The 23,636-nt window shown below is 38.3% G+C and overlaps 1 protein-coding gene across 1 annotated transcript; it reads left to right on the plus strand.

Moving 5' to 3' along the window:
* Nucleotides 1–11,052: 11,052 nt before the first annotated feature.
* Nucleotides 11,053–19,639, plus strand: LOC131070880 (uncharacterized). The gene is made up of 4 exons (XM_058006541.1): nt 11,053–11,388; nt 11,975–12,044; nt 12,351–13,407; nt 19,429–19,639. Exons 1-4 carry the CDS (start codon nt 11,053–11,055, stop codon nt 19,637–19,639), a joined length of 1,674 nt encoding a protein of 557 aa, XP_057862524.1.
* The last annotated feature ends 3,997 nt before the right edge of the window (nt 19,640–23,636 follow it).

Raw genomic sequence — 23,636 nt, forward strand, 5'->3', positions numbered from 1 at the left:
TCCCCCTCTTAGTGGTGCATTGTGTCTAACAATTGGTATCAGAGCCTAGGTTCCCAATAAGAAGAGCTTTCTCCAACTTGGGTAGATTCGGGCTTAAGGACACAATGGCTGGTTTAGTGTCAATCTCTGCTCCTATATTTGATGGTTCAAATTTTTCTATTTGGAGTTGCAGAATGGAAGTTTTTTTATCCTCTTTAGGGTTTGATGTATGGATGTCAGTAGTTGATGGTCTCCCTAGAAAGATCTGTCTTCCTACCAGAATTGTAGAAGAAAGAAGAAACTGATGCAATGAAGAGGCAATGAAGGCTATATTCAATGGACTCACAGGTGATGTATCTTCATAGGTGGACAGGTGTAAAACAACAAAGAGCTTATGGGAAAGATTGAATAAGCTCTATGGAAATGAACCCTCAACTATAGAACCAACAATTGAAGGAAATATGAGAAATACATCTCATATTTATCTGGATGATGAAGATAGATCTGCTAGCAGCCGTAGCAGTAATGAAGAAGGAGCTCACCTCTTCGTGGCTCAAGAATCTGAAAGTGGCTAGGCAAACAGTTCCCCCCAACAAGATGTGTTGGGCAGTGATGATGATGAAGAGGAAGACATGGCAGATAGATCTAGCCATCAAGATCCATTTGATAATGATGAAGAAGAAGAAGTTGACCTTGAAGAAGAGCTTGTAAATGCACTTGAAGAACTCAATAGAATTAGAAGGGAATACAAACTATTCAAGAATACTTCCATAGTAGAGCAGAACCGGCTATCAAAATACCTTAAGGAATTTGAGAAAAGCCTCTCAGAGTTGATGTCTCAAGTAGGTGACACCAAGGAGTGTCGGTGTGAAGATCTAGCATCTAGGCTAGAAGTGAAGAATGAAGAAAATCAACAAGTGCTTGGAGAAATGAAGTTTCTTCGAAATAATCTTGAGAAGTGTCAAAATGAGCTCAAGGTAAGAGTTTGGTTCGATGGCAGCAAAGATACCTTGGACAAGATACTGAAGAATCAAAATCATGCCAAGGATACTGGAGGTTCAGGAAGTGGTGTCGGTGAATGCTCCACCAGCAATGATGTCCCTCACAATGACATTTGGTTTGCCTCCTCCAATGGAGAAAACAAAGGCCAAACCTTCTCAGTAAGAAATGCTCCCCAGAAGAAGATTGATCTAGATACAATCGGTGAGGACTTGCAAACAAGAAAGAAGACTAGTGTTGCAAGAAGAAGGAACATTGAAGATCCCAAAGGAAAGGGGAAGATGAGAGTAGAAAGCTTCACTGGAAGCAAGAGGATGAGAAAGCAACAAAGAAGACCTCCTACCGATAGAGGATAGAGAAATGCTATCACCCACAGGGGAAAGAAAATGTGGGAGAAGAAGAGACCAGATGGAAGAGCTGCACAGAATGGACAACTAAGGATCCTTTCTCAAAGAAGAAGAAATGAAGATGCAAAACCGGTAAGATCTCCTCATGCATGGCAAAATAAATTTGTAAGTCATATGCCATCATTTACCGGTTACTATTTTGCATGTAATGCCTATGGCCATAGGGCATAAGAATGCAGAAAGAGATCTAGAAGAAATAATCTAAGATCTCATAGACAACATGCATATGAGAAAAATGTATCCAGGAATAGATACATGCATGTCCCCTCTTCCGGTTATGAAAATGTTATTTGTCATAACTATACTGGTTTTGGCCATAGAGAGTGTGAATGCAGGAAGAGGAACCTGCAATCACATGGAGGCCAACAAAATGGCTATGCTCTGCAGAAAAGTGAAAACAGATCATATGGAAGGCAGAGACCTGCATGGAACCAAAGGAGAAACTCCCTGTAGGAGCAAGAGGTCCACTGGTTTCGACTGCTAGTCACAACAACACAACCAGGAGAAGATGGTCAAACCGGTATGTCAAGACATTTCCCAATCATGAAGTTGGGATGGATATTGTGTGTTACTACAACACTACTTCTAGCTGTGATGGAGAATCAAGAAATGGAAAGACCCATTAGCAGAAGAATGAAAGACTTGCTCCCAAGCCTGAAAATGGGGAAAAAGATGAGACCAAGCACGCATGGAGGAAGAAGACCATAGACCAACACTGTGCATCCAAGGCATAGGTGATATCTCCTAAGGCCTAAAGGAGACGCAAGACCCCAGGGGGAGTGGCACATTGAATTTATTATTCATCCCCCCTCAGTAAAGAGGGCAACATGGAAGAACATACTGTTGCCAATGAAAAGGAAGGAACTAATAAGTGTGTGTAGAGGCTTCTTTAACTACACACCTACTCATCAGTGTTGGTTCACCACTGCATGCTTCAATGAGTAAAGGTCAACAATTGGATTCAGATGTTAACCAGTTTGTGCAAGATGTTACCGACTTGTGTACTAATAAGTACGTGCAGGTTTTGTAAGACAATGAAGTAGGAGACCATTGTATTAGCCCCGGTAACATCAAGTTATGTCTTAGGTGGTATTGATGAAAACCATAATGACATTTGTTGGCCCCATCGTTATTCATTTAGACATGCATGCTTTTGGGCTAACTGGTCTGACTCTTGGCATGATGATAACATTATCTGGCATTGTGTAGATCCAGGATCATGTCATAAGTTGTGGTGGATATAATGGAATTGAAGGATCATTAGATGATCACATATGTACAGCTAAACCGGTATATGGAGAAGATCAGAATCTCGGTAGTGTACCTGACTGGAGATAAGAACCTAAGGTGTATGACTCAGGGGGAGTTCAAGTGCTCATGATGAAGAGATGGCTTGCTTGAACTTGTAAGGATACTGACTGCCAAGCTACGGGAGATGGGAATTGCAGAGGTGTTGTAGGTTGACCGTTAGATGAGTAGTATTCACTGACACATCAACAAATGGTAACAGTCTTTCTGCAACTTGAGTTCAAATTGCTTCGGACTTGCACGCTCAATTGGTGTCAGCTAATGGTTAAGTTCCCCATCTCAAGTGTTGTGACTTGAGAAGATGTAACAATCGGTGACAAAAATAACAAGTGGTATCAACAGAAGTGTTACATCCAATGAAGACAAAGGGGGAGAAAGAATTATGTCAGTGACCAGTAAACATAGGAAGGAATGATATCCTGACAGTACCCTTTGTCATTTTTGTCAAAGGGGGAGAAGGATTCTGTAGTATACTGAATATTGCATGTAAGTGAATCCATGGATCACAGTAAAGGGGAAGAAAGACTATGTAGTATGTCAGATACTACATGTGTTGACATCAATGCCAAAGGGGGAGATTGTTGGCATTGTGTTGTCATGATGTCAACCGGTATGAGATGACCACCAATAGTAGAGATAGATGTGCAACACTTCTATGAAATAGTACAAGATGTGATATCCTTGATATCACTTTGCGTTGCAGAAAACCGGTAAACCGAGAAGACAAGAACAAGTGGCCAGTCGAGTCATTAGTACACAAGTTGGTGCTTGACTTGTGTGATGAGATAGAGGAGTGTTTGAGTAGTTGTTTGTGATGAAGAGACAAAATATTACCTAAATCACATCAACACTGAAGGAGAAGAAAGAACAAGGCCACCTGTATACTGTGAGGCTGCAGAACAACGAGACTCTCACCAAAAGAAGTTGCAGTCATCATGAGAAGAAATGACTGACAGTGAATGTGCTCACTTCAAATCACATGTGCCTATTTGAAAAGATGTTGCACAAACAAGGAAGTCACATGAAGAGCATTGTAGGATGAAAGAGGCAAGGTGTCACTCCACCGGTAAGTGGATATTATCTCTTAGTATGCATTGTGTGCATAAGTGTGAAAAGGTAAAGGCAAGCACTTGAAGGCTCACATCAGATCCACCGATGGATTGAGGGAATGCCTTAAGTACATGAGATTAGGACCAACAAAGAAGGCATGTTGAGATACCAGTTTAGAGGAAGTTAGAAGTGTTTGTCACCTTGACAAACTAGTAGAGGAATGAACATAATTGATGAGGGAAAAGGTAAGGCTAAGCAGATGCATCCAGAAATAGATTGACCTGATTAAAGATGGAGTTTTGTGAAGGTTGATGACATGGTGTCATCAAGAGTGGTAACTGGTATGTAAGTCCATCGTTAATATGGACAAGGTGCAAATACTTGATGGGAATGTGCATGCATAGGTCTATCATGTCTAAAGACCGATTTGAGGGTTACACCTGCAGATTAAGAAAGGTAATGACAAGAAGGACAACTGGCAGGGTGTCATATGCCAGTAGGGTTTGCTTAGCGGTAGATGGAACCAGTTGTTTGAATGTTTGGTGACTAGGCATGAATCAACAAAAAAGTGTGATGAGGTGGATACCGACAATGATGCAAAGAAAGGATGAAATGGCAAACGTACATGAGGTGCTGAACCTACATCAGATAAAGATGGAATGTATGTCGACGAGGAGGTGTAGAGTTGATCGACTATGATAAAAGGTCCCACAAATCACAAGACATGTTGCAGATTATTGCAGGGGTTTGTGGCTCGAGGTCTAAAGGACAACTACGATCCAGCTAAGAGCGATTGAGGAGATCAAGGCAGATGAAGGAAACAATACAATCAAATCCTAGTGTTTAACCAAGAGACCAGCCAATGGGATAAAAAGAAGATCGCCAAAGATGGAAGGCGTGATCTAGGAGGTGCATAAATGATAGATTTTTGCAGATTGGCAGTCTGGAAGATCAGATCAGACAAGATTTTATTAGATTTGGTTTGCCTCGAGGGTGGTGAAGAAACCCTAACTGCCTAATTTTTAAAATGGTCTTTTGGCGGGAAACCACTCTATAAAGATGAAGGCAAAAGACACTGTAAAGTGGTGCTGTAGTAGAAGAATGTGGTACTATTGTGAAGTGTGATACTTCTACAGGCAAGAGAAAATTTTCTGAGTGCTTGTTGAGCATTTGAGAAGTGAGTGAGAGTGAGGGAGAACCTGGCTGAAGCGTTCAACCGATAGAAGAGAAGAGTTTGTAGTGTTCATACCGACAAAGCAACAAAAGTAAAGGAGGTTGCAAAGAAGGAAGACAAAGAACTGACAAAGTGTTATACCAATGGAGAGAAGAAAGTAAGGGGGAGATTCAACAAAGTAGAAGAAGAAGATAAGTGTACTGGTAGAGTTCATCGACAGATAAGCAATAGGAGAGAGCAACAGAAGAGTGAGTCAGTGTAGCAGAGAAGGTATCTCACCAACATAGTAAGACATATGATAAGGTTGCAATATTCACTTGTAACAAGATAACTACTTATGTATTTCATGTTTATATTGTGAACACTAAGTTGTAGCTTGGGGCAGGTGTTGGTGCTCCTTGGGTAGATGCCCTAAAAGCAGGGGTTGTAGCCCATAAATCAGGTAGGGGTTGTATCTCCTTGGGTTGGTGCCCTAAAGTCAGGGGTTGGTGCTCCTTGGGTTGGTGCCCAAAACTTTGTAACTATGTTTTCATTGTAAGGTTGGATTGGAGCAGTAGACTCCAACAACATTGCTCACCGAGGTTTTTCCCATCTTGGGTTTTCCTCGTATATGCTAGTGTTATGTGATGTCCCTTATGTGATTGTATTTGTGTTGGTCTCTCCACTAACCGGTCAGTCTGCATTGAGGTAGATCTATACTAACATAGGATTAGTAAAATAAAATATTTGAGAACCACTGATTCACCCCCTTCTCCTCTCAATGGCGCATTGTGCCTAACAAGAATTAGGAAAACAAATGCATGAAGTGGTCAAACACGATGCCCATCAATATGTAGCCTCACTAGTGCAACGGTATGATGAACTTCTAGCAAAGAAAGACAAGCTAGAAGAGGAGAACCGACAACTTATTGCAGTTGTTCATAAAATTACAAAACCTGTTGGTGAAGGGACTGATCCTACAAGTTCTTTCGGTTCCCAAGAACCAATTTGTGGTGTTGAGAGAGCTGCCCAGAAAGTACAAGCATTGGATTCTTGGGTGGATCAACTTCATGATCTATGTGCACAAGTGCTAAAAGACATTTTCCAAAGGATGTCTAAGTTCGAGGCCATTCAAGAGAAATTGAATCATACCTCCGACACTTTCAAACAAAATTTGGAAAGGGTTGAAGATAGTTTGACAATCTGGCGCACCATGCCCCAACAAAAGTTGAGTGTTCTTTAGGAGCATTCCATTATTTCTTCTAGGGTCATGTACTTGGAATTTGAAGAACTTTTGGAGAATAAAGACGTTGTTCTCAAATCCCTCATTGAGGAGATTGATGATCCAATGAGATTGTGGGGTGAAGTATTTCAAGGTATTGTTTCCCATTGTGAGAAGGCTTCCTGCAATATAATGAGTCATAATGGAGAGCTGATACCAGAAGAAGAAGTTCTTGCAGATCTACAAATGAGAATTCATAATGAATGGAGGAGCGAACAATTCTCAGCTGCTTCAATTCAGGCTCTGATGAAACATCAAACCTTTTTGCACGAAATTCAGTCAATCTTGGAGAAGAACAACTCTTTGCTTCTTCGATGTCATGATACTATTGTGAAGACCATGGTTGCTGCCAAGAACACCCATGAACCGAATCTGGCTGAGCTACGAATGATCATCCATAAGTTTGAAGGATTCATGTCTTCACATGCTGCAGCTTAAGTGTTTTTCAACACTTAGTTGTATTTTTCCAGAATTGTAATCTCTTAGTTGTAGTTTTTCTTTTGACAAGTTACATGTAAAAGCCTTTTGTAAATTTCAAGTTAAGTCTTTACTTGCACTTTTGTAATTACATGTAAGGCAACTACAAGTTGTGTTCAATTAGGACTGTAGTTGGAATAGGTCATAGTTAGTTATTGAATAAGTCTTGGTGGTTGAGAGAATTTTTCAAGTTAGTTGGGATCATCGCACCTTTTTCTCAAGGCTCCTCTTCTATAAATACTTGAGGGGTCTATTGTAATCTTTATCTTTTTGAAAGAAAGCAAAAACTCTGCCAAATTTGCAGCAAAGAAGTCATTGAGCTTTTATGTGTAGATTGAAGAATTGAAAGGAATAAAAGAAAATCGCTCAAGCTTTGAGTCTTTGCGCTACATTCTTGAGTTTGTGTTCCATATTACCTTTCTTGCAAGTGTTTCTTTGAGAACTTAATTGAATCTGATTTGCAGTCTTTGAGCTGTAAGTATTGGAGATTAATTTAGTTAAAGTAGAAGTTCTATTGGGAAAAAGTTGTAAGACTTTGTGCTTACACTTGTTCTTAACAAAGTTTAGAAGTAAGTAGATTTTATGAGAAATAGCTATGAGTCTTTGAGCTCACACTTGTTCTTGTTGTCTTGCGTAGAAAGAATAAGATATTTCAATCTTTGTGCTATTATAATTTATTCTTAATAAAATTAGTATAGAAAATGGTAGATAGGACTTCACATAATCAAGACTTTGAGCTTGATATTGTTGTCTCGTCCCGAAGGAAGTGACGGAAGTCTTTGAGCTTTCAGGAAACTTCATTTCTTTTCTCTCATTTCATTTTGAAAGTTGTTACTATTCTTTTATATCAAGTCGCTATCACTTTTATGTGAAGAGAAAATGATATTGCCTTTCTTGCAAGAAGAAGAAAGACTGCTGTCCCATCCCATTTTATTTTTAAGCTTTAGATAGATAGGGGGAGCCTTCCCTTAATTAGGAGAGTTTTACTCAGACACTATGGTTGAAACCACAATTTTGTATATTTCCCCAAGTGTACATAATTTTCAACCAATAGTTTTTTGACGACTCTGCTGGGGATCAAACGCATTCGGAAGCCTCACGCTTTCATTTGAAGTCTAGTGTCTTGCTGATTTTTTCAAAATTTTATCACCGTGGTTTTTCATATGTTCTCTAAGCTGGAAGGTTTGCGTGTTTATGTTCATCGTAAGAAGGGTGAAAGTTCTGAAGAAATATCTCCTGTTGAACGAGCTAGGTTCCATTTGCTTACTAGTACATCCTCCCTTTCACGAACCACAAGTTACCCTCCATCAAGAAAAAAGGAAGTCTATCCCAAGTGAAAATTTCCCTTTGTTTTTCAAACCACTGATATCCTCATTATCTAGTATGGCTAATCTACCTCCACGTCCTCCTCCCGGTCTGTGGGGAGAAACTATTGGTCGTTTAGCCTTAACCCCATCTCTTCATCCACTTCCACAAGGTTCCCAGGAAAATCTTCCCAAGTTCTATGGAGATGGAAAGCAACATCCCGATGAACATGTCAAATCTTTCTATATGGCATGTGGTGTTCTTGGATTAGAACATCAAGATCTTGTTCGTTTGTTCGTAGAAACTCTTCAAAGTATTGTAGCTGATTGGTTTTTCAATCTTACGGCTGGTTCAATCGTTTCTTGGAACTCATTGAGAGATAGGTTTGAAGAACGTTTCGAGCCTGTAGAAGATGAACATGCCTTGCTGGCCCAATTGACCCAAATGAAGAAGGATACCCATGAAGGCATGTGTGAATTCATTGCTAAGTTCAACAAATTAGCAAATAGAATTCCTATCAATTCTCAACTTACTCCTGAGAATCTCAAGTGCTTTTTCATCAATACTCAGTTGCTCGAGGTCAGTTTCTTCTTAAGGCGAGCATCTCCCACTAATTTAACTGTTGCTCAATCAATGGCTACTAAAATTGAAGATGATTTGATCCTAGCTGGTAAAATAAAAAAGGATTCTAATCGGTCCAAAGGAGATTCACATATGGAGAGTTCATCTTCTTGTTCTACTGACCCAATGGTGCAGAAATTGGTAAATGAACTTCTTGCTTTAAAGAAGCAAGTATCTCAAAATTCCTATCCTACACCATACAAGGATATCCCAAGACGAATGCATCCTAATGTTGCTACCGGTTATGCTGATAAGAATAAACCCAAGTTACCTCCTCCTCCCGAGAGACTTGCACTTGAACCACCTTCTTCAAAGGCAACAATTGGTTATGAGATGGATCAAAATGAGTCTTCTTATTTTGATTATCAGTCTGATGATGTTGCTCTTCCTCATCAAGAAGAAGAAGATGTAACTGGCGACTACTATACGCTATATGCACTATGATGACTCTGTTGCTGCTAAAAGGACTCATAGTCAAGCATTTGCCGTGATGAAAAGATCCCAGACTCGGTTGGCTCAACAAGATGAAGCCGCGAAAGTTGTAAGTGATTTACAATCACCTGTTACTATTGCTAAAACAGGAACACCGCTGCCCTATATTCCAAAGGATGCAGCGAAAAGTCAAGTAACATTAATCCTCCTTTTACTTCTTCTATTGATCCCAAGCCCAGTATGCCTAACCCCAAACCACAATCGGACAATGTTTATCCCTCCTTAGTTGGTTCGTTTCAAGCTTTTGACATTATTGATCATGCTAGGAAGACCAAGATTCAAATGTTCGAAGTTGAATACTTACAAGCTAATCCTGATCAATTTGATAGGTTAGCTAATTTTGTTAAAATTAAGGAAACTCGTCCTATACTTGAAAATACTACCCCTCAAGAACCCAAGAATTTGCCCAATCATTTGGTGACCATTCCATCTACTACCCAAGGAAAGATAGAACCTTTTTATATTTCCCTGTTGATCAATGGTTTTCAATTGAGCAATTGTGTCTTGGATTCTGGTGCTTCTGATAATGTCATGTCTGCTAAAGTTGCTCAAGCTTTGGGGCTGACCTTGACCAAAACTTTTGGTCATTGTTATTCCATGGAAAACAAACAAGTGCCTCTTATTGGGAAAATCAAGGATGCTCAATTTGCATTTGCAGATTTCCTGGATAATAAAGTAAAGATGATTGTTTTGGTAGCTGACGTTCTTGTGTCATATGGAATGTTACTTGGTCATAATTTTTGCAAGGATGTTGGAGGTGAACTCAACATGGATATGAACGAAGCGAGAATACCTGTCAAAGGTATTGTGCAGAAGTTAGTTCCTAAAAGAGAAACCAAATACACGATTGTCAAGTCTAATGATCCCCATGCTCAGATTCTTTTTGAATCTTTAGGTTTTGGGAATTATTATCTTCATATAGATGAAATCTCAGAGTTCGTTGAAGATTGCCCTTCTAGCAGCTTTGACATTTCACTACTTTTAGCTAATGAAAAATTCGCTAATGTTGAGTAAGACCAAGCTTCGAAAGATGGGTCTTCAAGTTCATATGTTGTGGTTGAAGAAGCTTCATCTCTTGTTGCTAATGAAAATGCTCCACTACCTTCTCAACAAGAAGAGTTTTGCTCTTCTCCTACACAAGACGAGAGTTCATCTTCTCCTATGTAAGATGATGACAACTTTTCTTTTCATAATGCATCCGTCCCGGATGAAGGTAGTACTAGTCATTCTAATGAAAATGACGGTTCAAATGATGTGTGGACTCTTGAGTTTGATGGTAGATGCGCTACAAATAGATCCAGAGCTGGCGTAGTTCTCATATCTCCTAAGGGAGAGATCTTCCCTTATTCCTTCAAACTGCAATTCGCTAATACTAACAATACGACTGAATATGAGTCGCTTTTGTTAGGAATGAGCATTGCATTGAAAAGAGGAATAAAAAATCTTCACACCTAGGGTGATGCAGAATTAGTAGTTTGTCAAGTAAGGAGTATATATCAGACTAGAAATGATAGACTCAGGTATTACCATAATTTGGTATGGGAAAATATTGAAGATTTTGATTCTTTTAACATCTCAGTTGTGCCTCGTGAGTACAATGACAAGGCTAATTCCCTTGTCATTTCAGATACTTTGTTGATTCCCCATCTTGACTTTGATCAAGATAAATACATTTTGAATTAATCTGTAGACCTAGTGTGCCTAACAATTGGGATCATTGGCAAATCTTCAATGATGATAAGCAGATTAATAATTTCTTGTAAGCAAAAGATGGTTTCAACAACCTATACTTTGAAGGGAGTAATTCTCCTACTTCTTCGTCATCAGATTCAATGTTTGAAACATCATCCGAATCGGATGAAAATGTTCTTCAGCTGAAAGGAAATAAAATTCCCAAGGGGTTGGTTTCTCTTGAAATTTTTTTCGATCAACATGATCATTATATCAAGAGGCGGCAACAAAAAAGTGTTGATTCTCCTATGGGATATGAGAAATATAATATTGGCTTAGATGAAGACCTCAAATTTGTCAATATTGGCAATAACTGCACTTTAGATGAAAGAGATCAGTTTATTCAGCTTTTGCGCCAATACCCTGATGTCTTGGGATATTCATATGATGATCTTAAATATTTTCAACCCAAGGAAGTGCAACATGATATTCCCCTCAAGCTTGGTGCAGTCCCCTTTAGACAAAAGCAACGCCAGTATAATCCAAAAATTTCAAGTACCATTCTTTCTGAGATTCAAAAGATGCTTGATGCTCGGATTATCTTTCCCATCCATCATTCAACATGGTTGGAAAATATAGTTCCGGTGTGTAAGAAGAATGGAGAAATATGTATCTGTGTTGATTTCAAAAATCTTAACCAATTGTCACTCAAGGATAATTATCCATCGCCAATTATGGATCAAGTTTTGCAAACAGTGACAGGTTTTGAAATGCTATGGATTTTCAGGATATAATCAGATTGAGGTTAGTGAACCTGATCAACATAAGACTGCATTTACTACTCCATGGGGTACATTTGCCTATCGTAGAATGTCTTTTGGGTTGATCAATGCAGGAGCTACTTTCCAATGAGCTATGGACTTGGCCTTTCGTGGTATCGTGAGAAGATATATTGTAGTATATCTTGATGATCTTACTATTTTTTTCAAAGACTGTGAGAATCATCTTTTTCACCTAAAAGATGTACTTGAAAGATGTCGCAAGCATGACATTTCCCTTAACCCCAAGAAGTCAGTTTTTGGGGTGACCGAGGGAAAACTCCTTGGTCATATTGTTTCCAAGGAGGGGATAAAAATTGATCCTGAAAGGGTTAAATCTATTCAAACTCTTCCTCTGCCATCCAATAAGACTACTGTTCATTCTTTCTTTGGTAAGGTAAATTTTCTGTAGAGATTCATTCCTGACTTTGCAGAAAAGACTCGTCATATCATGGATATGATGAAGGGAAAGACTATTTTCCGTTAGAATTCAGAAGGAAAAGTTGCATTCAATGAAATCAAGGATGTAATCGCCCATGCACCTGTGTTGGTATGTCCCAACTACACCAAGGAGTTCATCATGTATAGTTATGTTTCCGAGCATACTATGTCTGCTATTTTGATGTAGAAGAATTCAGAAGAGATTGAATCTCCTATTGCTTTCATGAGTTGTCCTTTAAAGTATCATGAACTCAAGTATTCCTCTATTGAGAAGAATGCCTATGCGGTTGTTAAAGCAGTCAAGAATTTCCGTTTTTATATCTTGAATTCTTATACTGTTGTCTTAGTTCCTGATACATCTGATACATCAGTCAAGTCTATCTTGACACAACAGGAGTTTGGCATGAAAAGAGAGAATTGGAATGCCAAAATCCAAGAGTACGATTTGGAGATTAGGCCTACGAAGCTTGTTCGAGGAAGAGGACTTTGTCAACTCATCGCAGAAGGGATTCTAGAGGAGCAAGAATTGGACGATTTTGAAGATCTTTCCAAGGTGTTGTTTGTCAACACCATTGATGAATGGTACTCTAATATAGCATTTTTCTTGACTTATGGTGAATGTCCACAACATTTGTCATTGAAGGAAAAGAGGAGTATCAAGCTGAAAGCTGCGAACTTCGTATTATGGGATACTGGTTTGTACAAAAGGGCAATTGATGGTACTTTCCTCCGTTGTGTTGACAAATCACAACAAACCAAATTGCTGGAATCTTTCCATGATAAGGCTTGTGGTGGTCATTTTTCCGCACCAGCGATTGCTCACAAAATTTTGAGAGCTAAGTATTATTGGCCTACGCTCTTTCAAGATGCTTTTAAATGGGTGCAAAAATGTATACATTGTCAGCAGTTGGTGGGCAAACAAAAGCTTGTAGTGTTACCATTGAAACCGGTGATTGTTGAAGAACCTTTCCGACAATGGGGCATTGATTTCATTGGTGTGATCAATCCTTCTTCAAGTGCAGGTCATTCGTATGTTCTTACTGCTATAGATTATTTCACCAAGTGGGTGGAAGCAATACCGGTAAAGAATGCTACTTCTGAGATAGTGTGCAGATTCCTAGAGGAGAATATTATTTCTAGATTTGGTGTTCCAAACAAGATCGTGACTGATAATGCAACCACATTCTCTTCCTCTGAAATTACACAATTTTGTTTTGAATATAGTGTTTTGTTAGCTCATTCATTTGATTATTACCCTCAAGGTAATGGTCAGGCGGAATCAAGTAACAAGAATTTGATTACCATTATTCACAAGCTTGTTGAAGAGAACCAAAGGTCTTGGCATAAGGCTCTTTATGATGCTTTATGGGCAGACAAAATTACACCCAAAAGAGCCATTGGAATGTCACCATTTCAGCTTCTTTATGGGATCAATGCAGAGATACCCATCACTTTGGAACTTCCTGCTCTTAAGTTGGCTAAAGCAATTGAAGATCAAACTTTTGAGAATGCTTTAGACAAGAGGATCATGTACCTTTCTCAACTAGAAGAACAAAAAACACAAGTGGTGGACCGGATCGCTTAGCATCAACAACAAGTCAAAGTCCTTTTTGACAAAAAAACAAAGCAAAGAGGATGATTCCAAGTTGGTGATCGTGTGTTGCTCTGGGATAAGCAAAGGGAACCGAAAGGTTTACATGAAAAATTTGATTCTCTTTGGCGAGGACCCTTCACTGTTCACCGTATTGCTGGAGAAGATAGTTTTATCTTGGCTTATCGTGATGGTACACCATTTGCGCTGCCCTATAATGGTCAGCATTTGAAGCATTACATTGAATGAACGTTCGAGGTAACTGCTTGTAAATAATGTCTTTTTCTTTTTTCTTTTTTCTTTTTGTCTTTTGTTTGTTTGTTTTTGCGTTGATTGAGTCTGTGGCCCAATGGATAAGAAGAAGGCACTTAGATATTTGGTTTCTATTCTTTCACAATCTTGAAGGATAAATGAAAGAATTCCCTAGTCAAAGCCAGTTGTTGTCCTCATTTTTGTTTTCAAAAATGAAGGACCATTATATGAAATTTTTGTCAAAAATTGAAAATTTTACTCTATGGCACATTTACCGAGGTAGAATTTCACCTAATCCTTGGGCTGGCTTTCCTCAGTCCATCCTCGAACCACGTTTCGAATTTCATCGCATTCTGGGTTCGTTTGCTATGTCTTTCCTTCAATTTCAGGTTTTTTCTCCCTAACTACAGGTTGGAAATTTTCCTCGAATTGCAAGTTTTAATAATTTCCTTTGTTTTAGTCTTTGTAGGGAAATTTTTGGCTAATTACAATTGCACTTTATTAAAAAAAGAACTTGTAACTTACTTTTTATTTCCCCCTTGATGCTTTTTGGTTTTTAAAGTCATAATAGGGATTTTTTGGATGAGTTATAAGTCAATTTTAAATTGCATATTTATAAATAACTTGTAATTCTTTTCTAAAACCCCTATTTTATTGTCTTTTGCTTGTAATAGGGATTTTAAACCCCTATTACATGTGTTAAGTTATTAAAACTTGTTGTAGGGATTTTATTTTCCCTTTACAAGTAATTTATAACTTGCATATCTCTCTCCAAAACCCGATTTTTGCTTAGAAATGGAATAAAGTGATAATTTTAAACTTGCTATTATGCCCAAAAAACTCGATTTTCTTCATAAAGTGCAAATTGGGGAATTTTAAACTTGTAATTGCATTTCTAAAACCTGATTTTGCCTTGTTGAGGGGAAATTAACATTTTAAACTTGCAATATGGGAATTAAAACCCGATTTCCTCTATTGCATGTAAAATGAAACTTGTATTTCTTTCCCAAGAACCTGATTTTCCTCTCCTAAGACAATTTTGTCACAAATTCTTCCCAATTTTTGTGGAGAGATTCATGGAGCAAGGAGGCGTTTTTGTTGCAAGGCGATTTGTGTGAGTTATGGGACACATTGCCTTCGATTTGGTGAATGGTTCAACCCTTATTTTCTGCTAAACCGTTTTCCACATGATTTCCAAGACCCACGTTTTGGTGGATCCAAACTCCACGAAGCTTCAATCTCCTAAGTCGTTTTTGCTTTCCATGCTAAGGCGTTGGGGTTTGATGAAGGATTGACCACTTCTTATGCCTCTAAGTTTGCATTTGTTGCCACGTTTTGCTACCCAAGGTGTTTTGCTAAAACGTGGCAAGGGTTTTAGAATGTGGTTTAATCTCTATTTAAGAGTTCTCCATTCTTCTTTCAAAGATTGATCATCTTTTTGAAGAGGCATTTTCAGTTTGAAGCAAGGTATGATTTCTTTTCTTTCTTTGTTTCATTTTCTTGTTTTCTTGTCTGCTTGTTTTTCCTTTCTAGTTGTAAATTTGTGTATATGTTTATTTTGCCTCAAAAATCGGTTTTGTGAGAGAGATTTTCCTCTTTCCAAGGCAATTTGTGAATTGCATTGTTCTTCCCCATTTTTCCTCTTTACTTGTATTCGGGATCTCTACTTCTAGTTATTTTCTTATTTTCAAAATCCTATAACCGATAGCCATATTCATCTATCCCATATCCAATAAAGGTACATTTCTGAGATTTAGCATCAAGCTTGGTTCTGTTTTCTTTATCAACATGGACAAAAGCTTCACAACCAAAGGTTTTTAGAAAAGAATAATTTACTTTTTTACCAGTCCATGCCTCCTTTGGAATACCACCATCCAAAGGGGTTGAAGGTCCTCTATTTATCAAATAGACAGCAGTATGTACAACATCTGCCCAGAAATGTAAGGGCAATCCAGCATGCAATCTCATGCTCCTTGCGCATTCCATGATAGTCCTATTCATTCTCTCTGACACACCATTTTCCTGTGGAGTTCCTGGAACTGTCTTTTGCTTTCTAATCCCATTTAAGGAGCAGTAATCTTCAAATGCCTTGCTGCAATACTCACCTCCATTATCCGATCTGAGAAACTTCAACCTTTTTCCTGTCTCATTCTCAAGCAAAGCTTTCCATTTCTTAAAAGTTTCAAAAACATCTGATTTTTGTTTTAGGAAATATACCCATGTTTTTATGGTTGAGTCATCAATAAAAATAACATAATAACAAGAGCCACCAAGAGATGATACCTGAGCCGGTCCCCATACATCTGAATGCACAAGCTCTAACTTCTCACTCTTCTTCCCTTTCCCAACCTTGAGAAATCTGACTCTTTTCTGTTTGCCATAAACACAGTTTTCATAGAACTCTAAATCAATCTTCTTTAGTCCTGGCAATAGATTTTTGGAGTGAAGGATTTTCATCCCCTTCTCACTCATGTGCCCAAGCCTATGGTGCCACATTATCGAATATGTTCTTGCAACATCTATTGTTGTTGTCCCTGAAGTAACTTTATCTGTAGCAACTAAGGTAGAGTAAGTGTTACCAGTACACAGATATAATGTGCCTACCTTCGCACCTTTAGCTACTACTAATGATTCTTTACTGACCTTCCAAATACTATCTGAGAAGGTAACTATGCAAGCTTCACTACCTAGTTGCCCTGCAGAAATTAAATTTTTTCTTAAGTTAGGAACATGTGTTACCTCCTGCAGAAACCAGTCATTACCATTCTGCAACTTGATCTTTATCTTTCATTTTCCAACAATTTGACAGGGCTCATCATCACCCAAATATACCTGTTCAAAATCACCTTGAACATAATCTAGAAAATATTTTCTATGGGGTGTAGCATGAAATGAAGCCCCAAAATCTATTACCCAGGAATCATTAACATTATCCAAACATAAGATTAAAACATCTTGTAAAATATTACTTGCAATATTAGCTTCCTTACTGTCGTTTTCATTTTTGTCTCCTTCTTTGTTTTTCCGAGACCAACAGTCTTTTTTTAGATGACCAGGCTTTCCGCAGTACCAACAATCTTTCTTTCCTCTAGATTGAGAGTGTCCTTTCTTTGACTTCCCTCGTGACTTCTCATTCCAAGGGCCTTTTCTTCTTTCTTTTGATCTTCCTCTGTTCTCCACATTCAAAACACTACTTGATGATGTTGGAGTCTCACCTGTGCTTTTCCTTCGCATTTCCTCGCTTAGGATAACACCAACAATATCATCAAATACCAAAGTATTTTTTCCTGAGACAGAGTTACTTACAGCCATAACCAAGTTATTCTAGCTTTCTGGCAAAGAACATAAAATCAAGAGAGCCCTAACCTCTTCTGTAAAAGTAATTTTTACCGAAAACAATTGACTGGTAATTGTATTAAATTCATTTAAGTGCTCCACTACAGATCCTCCCTCACTCATTTTCAAATTAAACAAACGCTTCATAAGAAATACCTTATTCGAAGCTGAGGGTTTCTCATACAACTTAGCCAATGTTGCCATCAAATCTATAGCCGTTTTTGCTTCTGTTATATTGAAAGCTATAGACGGTGCAAGGCACAATTGAATGGATTCCATTGCCTTTCTATCTAAAATGTCCCATTCTTCATTTGACATTGTGGTCACTTTCTTTGTCTTTCCTTCTAATGGTCGCCACAAATCCTTTTGATATAGGTAATCCTCCATCTGCATTTTCCATAACTGATAATTCTAGCCGTTAAACTTTTCGACCTTGAATTTTGAATCCTCCATTGCTCCCACTCAAATCTGAAAGTCCTACCAATTTACATAAAACCTCGCTCTTATACCAATTGTTAGGGTTTCAAGCAGATCCGAAGCAAATATGAACTAACAATTATATGCAGATTTAAATACAAAAGATAAAATAGGACACAGATAACACAAAGATTTAACGTGGTTCACCCAAAATGGGTTACGTCCACCATACACAGCCGTCCAATCTTTCTTATTATCCAGCAAAAATAGTACATCAACCTTACAATGCCTTAAGCATCCCAGCCGCTTATAACATGCGTTTTTAGGGCAACAAACAAAGTCGACCTTTTTAGGGTTTTATTACAATGTCGATTTTCATCAACAAAAAAACGGTTCTCCAAGATCCGAAATTCGTCAAAGTCAAATTCCCACCATTCCCATTTATTTCCCATCTTTCCCTCACAAAATCGTGAAGTGCAAGGGTTGGAGTTCTTCCAATTTTGAAGAAGAAAAAATGTTAGTTGCAGTTGATTATGATGTTGCTTTAACACTTTTAAGTCTTCATCGCAATATATCAGGTTGTCCTTCAATGTTAGATTTACCATCCTCTCCTATTCCAAAGAAGATGGAGTATAAATATGACAAGTACCAGAATGAAGTTTCACCTTCGCAAGTTTCCTCTCTTTTGGATCGCATAAAAGATATGGAGATAGGGCATGTGGACATGTCATAATTTGTCAAGAGAGTGGAGGATCTGCAGGATAGTAATATCCAACGACTGTTGGACATTCACATCCATCACGCATCCTCTTTTCCAGTGGTTGCCTTAGAACCTTGATTTGTTCTCGCTTGCTCCCATCGCTTTGACAAAAAGACAAGGACCATTAAAAATGATGATAGTGAAGCAATAATCCGCCTTGATGCAAATACAATTGAGAAAGTCTTCAGAATACCACCAACACCTCTTTATATGGAAATTTCAAAGGATAGTGCAGTTGAGTACTATGTCAAGAGGGAAAAGGACTGCAAACATCGTATTAACAGGTGGATTCATGAGCCATGAGCCGCCTTCTCAAGGTGGGCTAAGTTGTACCACTGTGACTTTAAGTGAAAAATTGGAGACATCATAACTCTCCTTAGCAGGATGATGGGTCTTGAACACTCCAATGTTTTTGCACCCTAGATGTATCAGTTTACCATGTTCATAAGGCAATCCCATCATATATCATGGGGAGAGATTATCAGTGATGCTTTATGCGAGCAACTTGCAGCAGTCCCTACCACCATGACTTTCTGCATGAATTCATAGTTAGTTGTATTTGGCAACGTCACTTAAACATTTCCCTGGTCTTTTTACCAAGGGTGACCGCTCGCTTATACCTGTATGAGAATATTATGATCAACTGCCTTTGAGACCCAATAGATTGCATTTCAGAAGAGTTCAAAACGCATTCTTTGGTTACTTCATGTGCCAGTTTGACAAGACTCTAAAGAATAGAAGGGTGTCAAATGAGGCATGGGAAAGAGTGAATGAGTATGGGTGCTTGTTTCTTCAATTCTCGACCTTTACCTATATGAGAGTCAGATGCTATAGTGGGCAGCCATACATGTTCCCTAGATACCCAACTGATAAGATCATTCTTATGGGTTTGGGAAGACAAATTATGGCTGTACATGGTCATCAATCTGTTAGACTTATATAAGGTCGGAATGGGGATTTCTACAACAAACCCATTGAAAATTGGTCGGTATTCTCTTGTCACATTCGTCAAAGCCAAAGCTATGGAGACTAAGATGCAAGAGATTAAACTGAAAAGGTTTAAGTGCAGGGCAGATTTTGATTACCGGGGTATGAAGGAAAAGATCAAAAAGTCCTTCGTGCACGTGCATTGTATTGAGGATATTTGGGTAGATCTCCGTACAGAAATGGAGGTTCTCAAGATGGACTATTGCAGGCTTACTGTTGAGCAGGTTATTGATCTGAACCTGGTGGACATTTCGCAAGGAATGATCGATAATGGTGATGTGCTTGATCCATAATATATTTCACGAAGGGCTGAGGAAGCTCCACTTCCCTTAATCAAATGGTCACACAAAGAGTGCACTTCCATTCTTGAAAGGTTTTAGCCTATTCTTGCTAACACCAACACTTGGCTTAAAAGTAATGGTGTTAGACTCATCAAAATCAAGGTTGGAAAAGAAGATGACTCTACGTCTAAGATTCAGATTGACAATAAGGAAGGTGCATCATCTTCAGGCACCAGGATCAAATTGCGGGTTAGTTGGGCAGTAGTGCTTCCTCTTGAGGAGGCAACAGTTCTTGGAAAAGAAAAGTCTCGGTTTCATGTTCATGTGATCGATCCTGATAATCCAGAAGAAGGACAACAATCTGATGATGCTTCTAAGTCTCTAGCTTCGGACTCACCTCATAAGATTCCTTTCTCAGTTTCCATTGAGACGCCTCTTTCTCCTCCTGACATAATAGTGGAAGAGTCTCCTCAGAATGTCGTTCCTATTTCAGCAGTTGAGCCGCCTCCTGATCATCAATAAGAGGGTGTGCTGGAAATTCCTGAGGATACTCCTGCATGTATCCATTTGTCAAAGATTGATACCTCTACTTCTGACTTTGAAGAATTTATGAGGCAATCTTCATGCCCATTGGTTACTGAGAAAACCATGGTCGCCATCCAAATAGATACTCCTCCCAGGGTGACTACGGTTGTTCAAACAGAAACTGCTTCTCCTTCGCTCTCAACAACTACTCAAGGAGAACTAATTGTTTTACCTCCACGGCTTAGTTCTTTTACCTCAAAGAGGAAAAAACAGGAAATCTCTCCTGATGTCTTTGACTAGCAACAACTCAAACAGTCTAGGCCCAAGGTTGCTAAAAAGGCCACGACAATCTCAAGAGTAATTGTTGATAGCAATAAGATGAAAGTGGCAGAAATTGTTGAACCCCTTACAGATAAGCCATGTGAGGAAATGCAAGCTGTTGATTACAGGGTTACATAGATAGAATTGGGCAAACAAATGCATTAAGTGGTCAAACACGATGCCCATCAATCTGTAGCCTCATTAGTGCAGCGGTATGACGAACTTCAAGGAAAGAAAGACAAGCTAGAAGAGAAGAACCGACAACTTGTTGTAGTTCATAAAATTACAAAATCTGCTAGTGAAGGGAGTAATCCTACAAGTTCTTCTGGTTTCCAAGAACCAATTCGTAGAGTTGAGAGAGCTGCCCAAAAAGTACAAGTATTGGATTCTTGGGTGGATCAACTTCATGATCTATGTGCACAAGTGTTGAAATACATTTTCCCAATGATGTCTAAATTGGAGGCCATTGAAGAAAAATTGAATCATACCTCTAACACTTTCAAACAAAATCTGGAAATGGTTGAAGATTGTTTGACAATTTGGCGCACCATGCCCCAACAACAATTGAGTTTCTTCAGGAGCATGCCATTATTTCTTCCAGGGTCATGTACTTGGAATTTGAAGAACTTCTGGAGAATAAAACTCTTGTTCTCAAATCCCTCATTGAGGAGATTGATGATGCAATGAGATTGCGGGGTGAAGTATTTCAAGGTATTGTTTCCCATTGTGAGAAGGCTTCTTGCAACATAATGAGTCAAAATGGAGAGCTGATGCCAGAATTTCTTGTAGATCTACAGATGATAATTCATAATGAATGGAGGAGCGAGCAATTCTCAGCTGCTTCAATTCAGGCTCTGATGAAACATCAAACTTTTTTGCTCGAAATCCAGTCCATCTCGAAGAAGAACAACTCTTTGCTTCTTCGATGTCATGATACCATTGTGAAGACCATGGTTGTTGCCAAAAACACCCACGAACCGAATCCCGCTGAGCTACGAATGATCATCCAGAAGTTCGAAGGATTCATATCTTCACATGTTGCAGCTTCAATGTTTTTCAACACTTAGTTGTATTTTTTCAGCATTGTAATCTCTTAGTTGTAGTTTTTCTTTTGACAAGTTACATGTAAAAGCCTTTTGTAGATTGCAAGTTAAGTCTTTACTTGCACTTTTGTAATTACATGTAAGGCAACTACAAGTTGTGTTCAATTAGTATTGTAGTTGGAATAAGTCAGTTAATCATTGAATAAATCTTGGTGGTTGAGAGAATTTCTCAAGTTAGTTGGAATCCTCCCACCTTTTTCTCAAGGCTCCTCTTCTATAAATACTTGAGGGGTCTATTGTAATCTTTATCTTTGTGAAAGCAACAAAAACTCTGCCAAATTTGCAACAAAGAAGTTTTTGAGCTTTTATGTGTAAATTGAAGAATTGAAAGGAATAAAAAAAAATTGCTCAAGCTGAGTCTTTGTGCTACATTCTTGAGTTTGTGTTCCATATTACCTTTCTTGCAAGTGTTTCTTTGAGAACTTAATCGAATCTGATTTGCAATCTTTGAGCTGCAAGTATTGAAGATTAATTTAGTTAAAGTAGAAGTTCTATTGGAAAAAAGATGTAAGACTTTGTGCTTACACTTGTTCTTAACAGAGTTTAGAAGTAAGTAGATTTTATGAGAAATAGCTATGAATCTTTGAACTCACACTTGTTCTTATTGTCTTGTGTAGAAAAAATAAGATATTTTAGTCTTTGTGTTGTTGTAATTTGTTTGTAATAAAATTAATATAAAAAAAGGTAGACAGGACTTCACATAATCAAGACTTTGAGCTTGATATTGTTGTCTCGTCCCGAAGGAAGTGACGGAAGTCTTTGAGCTTTCAAGAAACTTTATTTCCTTTCTCTCATTTCATTTCGAAAGTTGTTACTGTTGTTTTATATCAAATCGCAATCACTTTTCTGTGAAGAGAAAATGATATTGCCTTTCTTGCAAGAAAAAGAAAGACTGTTGTCCCAACCCATTTTATTTTTAAGCTTTAGATAGATAGGTGGAGCCTTCCCTTAATTAGGAGAGTTTTACTCACACACTGTGGTTGAAACCACAATTTTGTATATTTCCCCAAATGTACAAAATTTTCAACCAACAAACAGTCATGCCAAGTGTTGTTGATCTTGTGTGTAATTGCCATTTCAAGGATTGCTAACACAAACTCAACTAGCATGTAAATCATGTCAATTCCAATTTCGAAGTGGCTCTTATGTTGTCAAGTGAGTTGTCAATCAATTTTGCCCACCAGATGGAAAGTAATTGATGATTGGACATAATCAACCTTTTGGCACGTTTGGGATTCAAATAACATTCAGAAAATTTCACACATGTTGCACAAGAACAAAAGAATGAGGCAAAGTCTGGCAAAGCAGGTAAAGGCTTGCATAAGGACTTGTGCAAAGATCATAAACCATCCACCAACTTGCACAGTAACACTAAAGATCGCAGAGATTGCACAATAGAGTGCAAGCTGTCTAGGTCAAATTATGCTTATCCAAAGCTTGTGCAAGGTATGTGGAACATCTCAGTCCAACTGAGTTTTGTGTAAAAGAGGAAACTGCACAAAAAAGAAAGAGTTGCACAGGTCCAGAACATAATAGTGTGGCACAAACATGTGCAAGCTAATCTTTTTTGCAGAAAACTGAAAATAGGACCAAAAACACAAAGTAAGAATAATTTTAGGTGGATGTGAAAGTTACTTGATCCCTAGGATGCTTTTGCATCGATATATATGCAGATGCATTTGAATATCAAAGAATAATTTGTTCGCACATAATTAATGGATATGGCTCACTGTTAGATTTCTTCAAGAAAATCTGTTTGCTGCTAACTTGTATTGATAGAGGAGGACACAAATATAGAAATTGTCGTCTTGCATTTACAACTAGAATGTGCATCTTAATTTGACTGAGAAAATTCCTCTTGGTCACTAGAACAGGAGTTTCAGGTTCATTCTTGTACCAATAGAATGAATTAAATATTGTACAAGAATATGTATTCTGAATTGAACTGTAAGAGAATTTCTGTAAATTGCATAAATATGGTCAGAAGAGCACTACACTTTTAAATCTCCACATCCAAACAGAAATCCATTAACTATTGTAAGAGAAAAAAGACGTCTTTA

The sequence above is a fragment of the Cryptomeria japonica genome, chromosome 1, assembly GCF_030272615.1.
Source record: "Cryptomeria japonica chromosome 1, Sugi_1.0, whole genome shotgun sequence".
Lineage (NCBI taxonomy): Eukaryota > Viridiplantae > Streptophyta > Pinopsida > Cupressales > Cupressaceae > Cryptomeria > Cryptomeria japonica.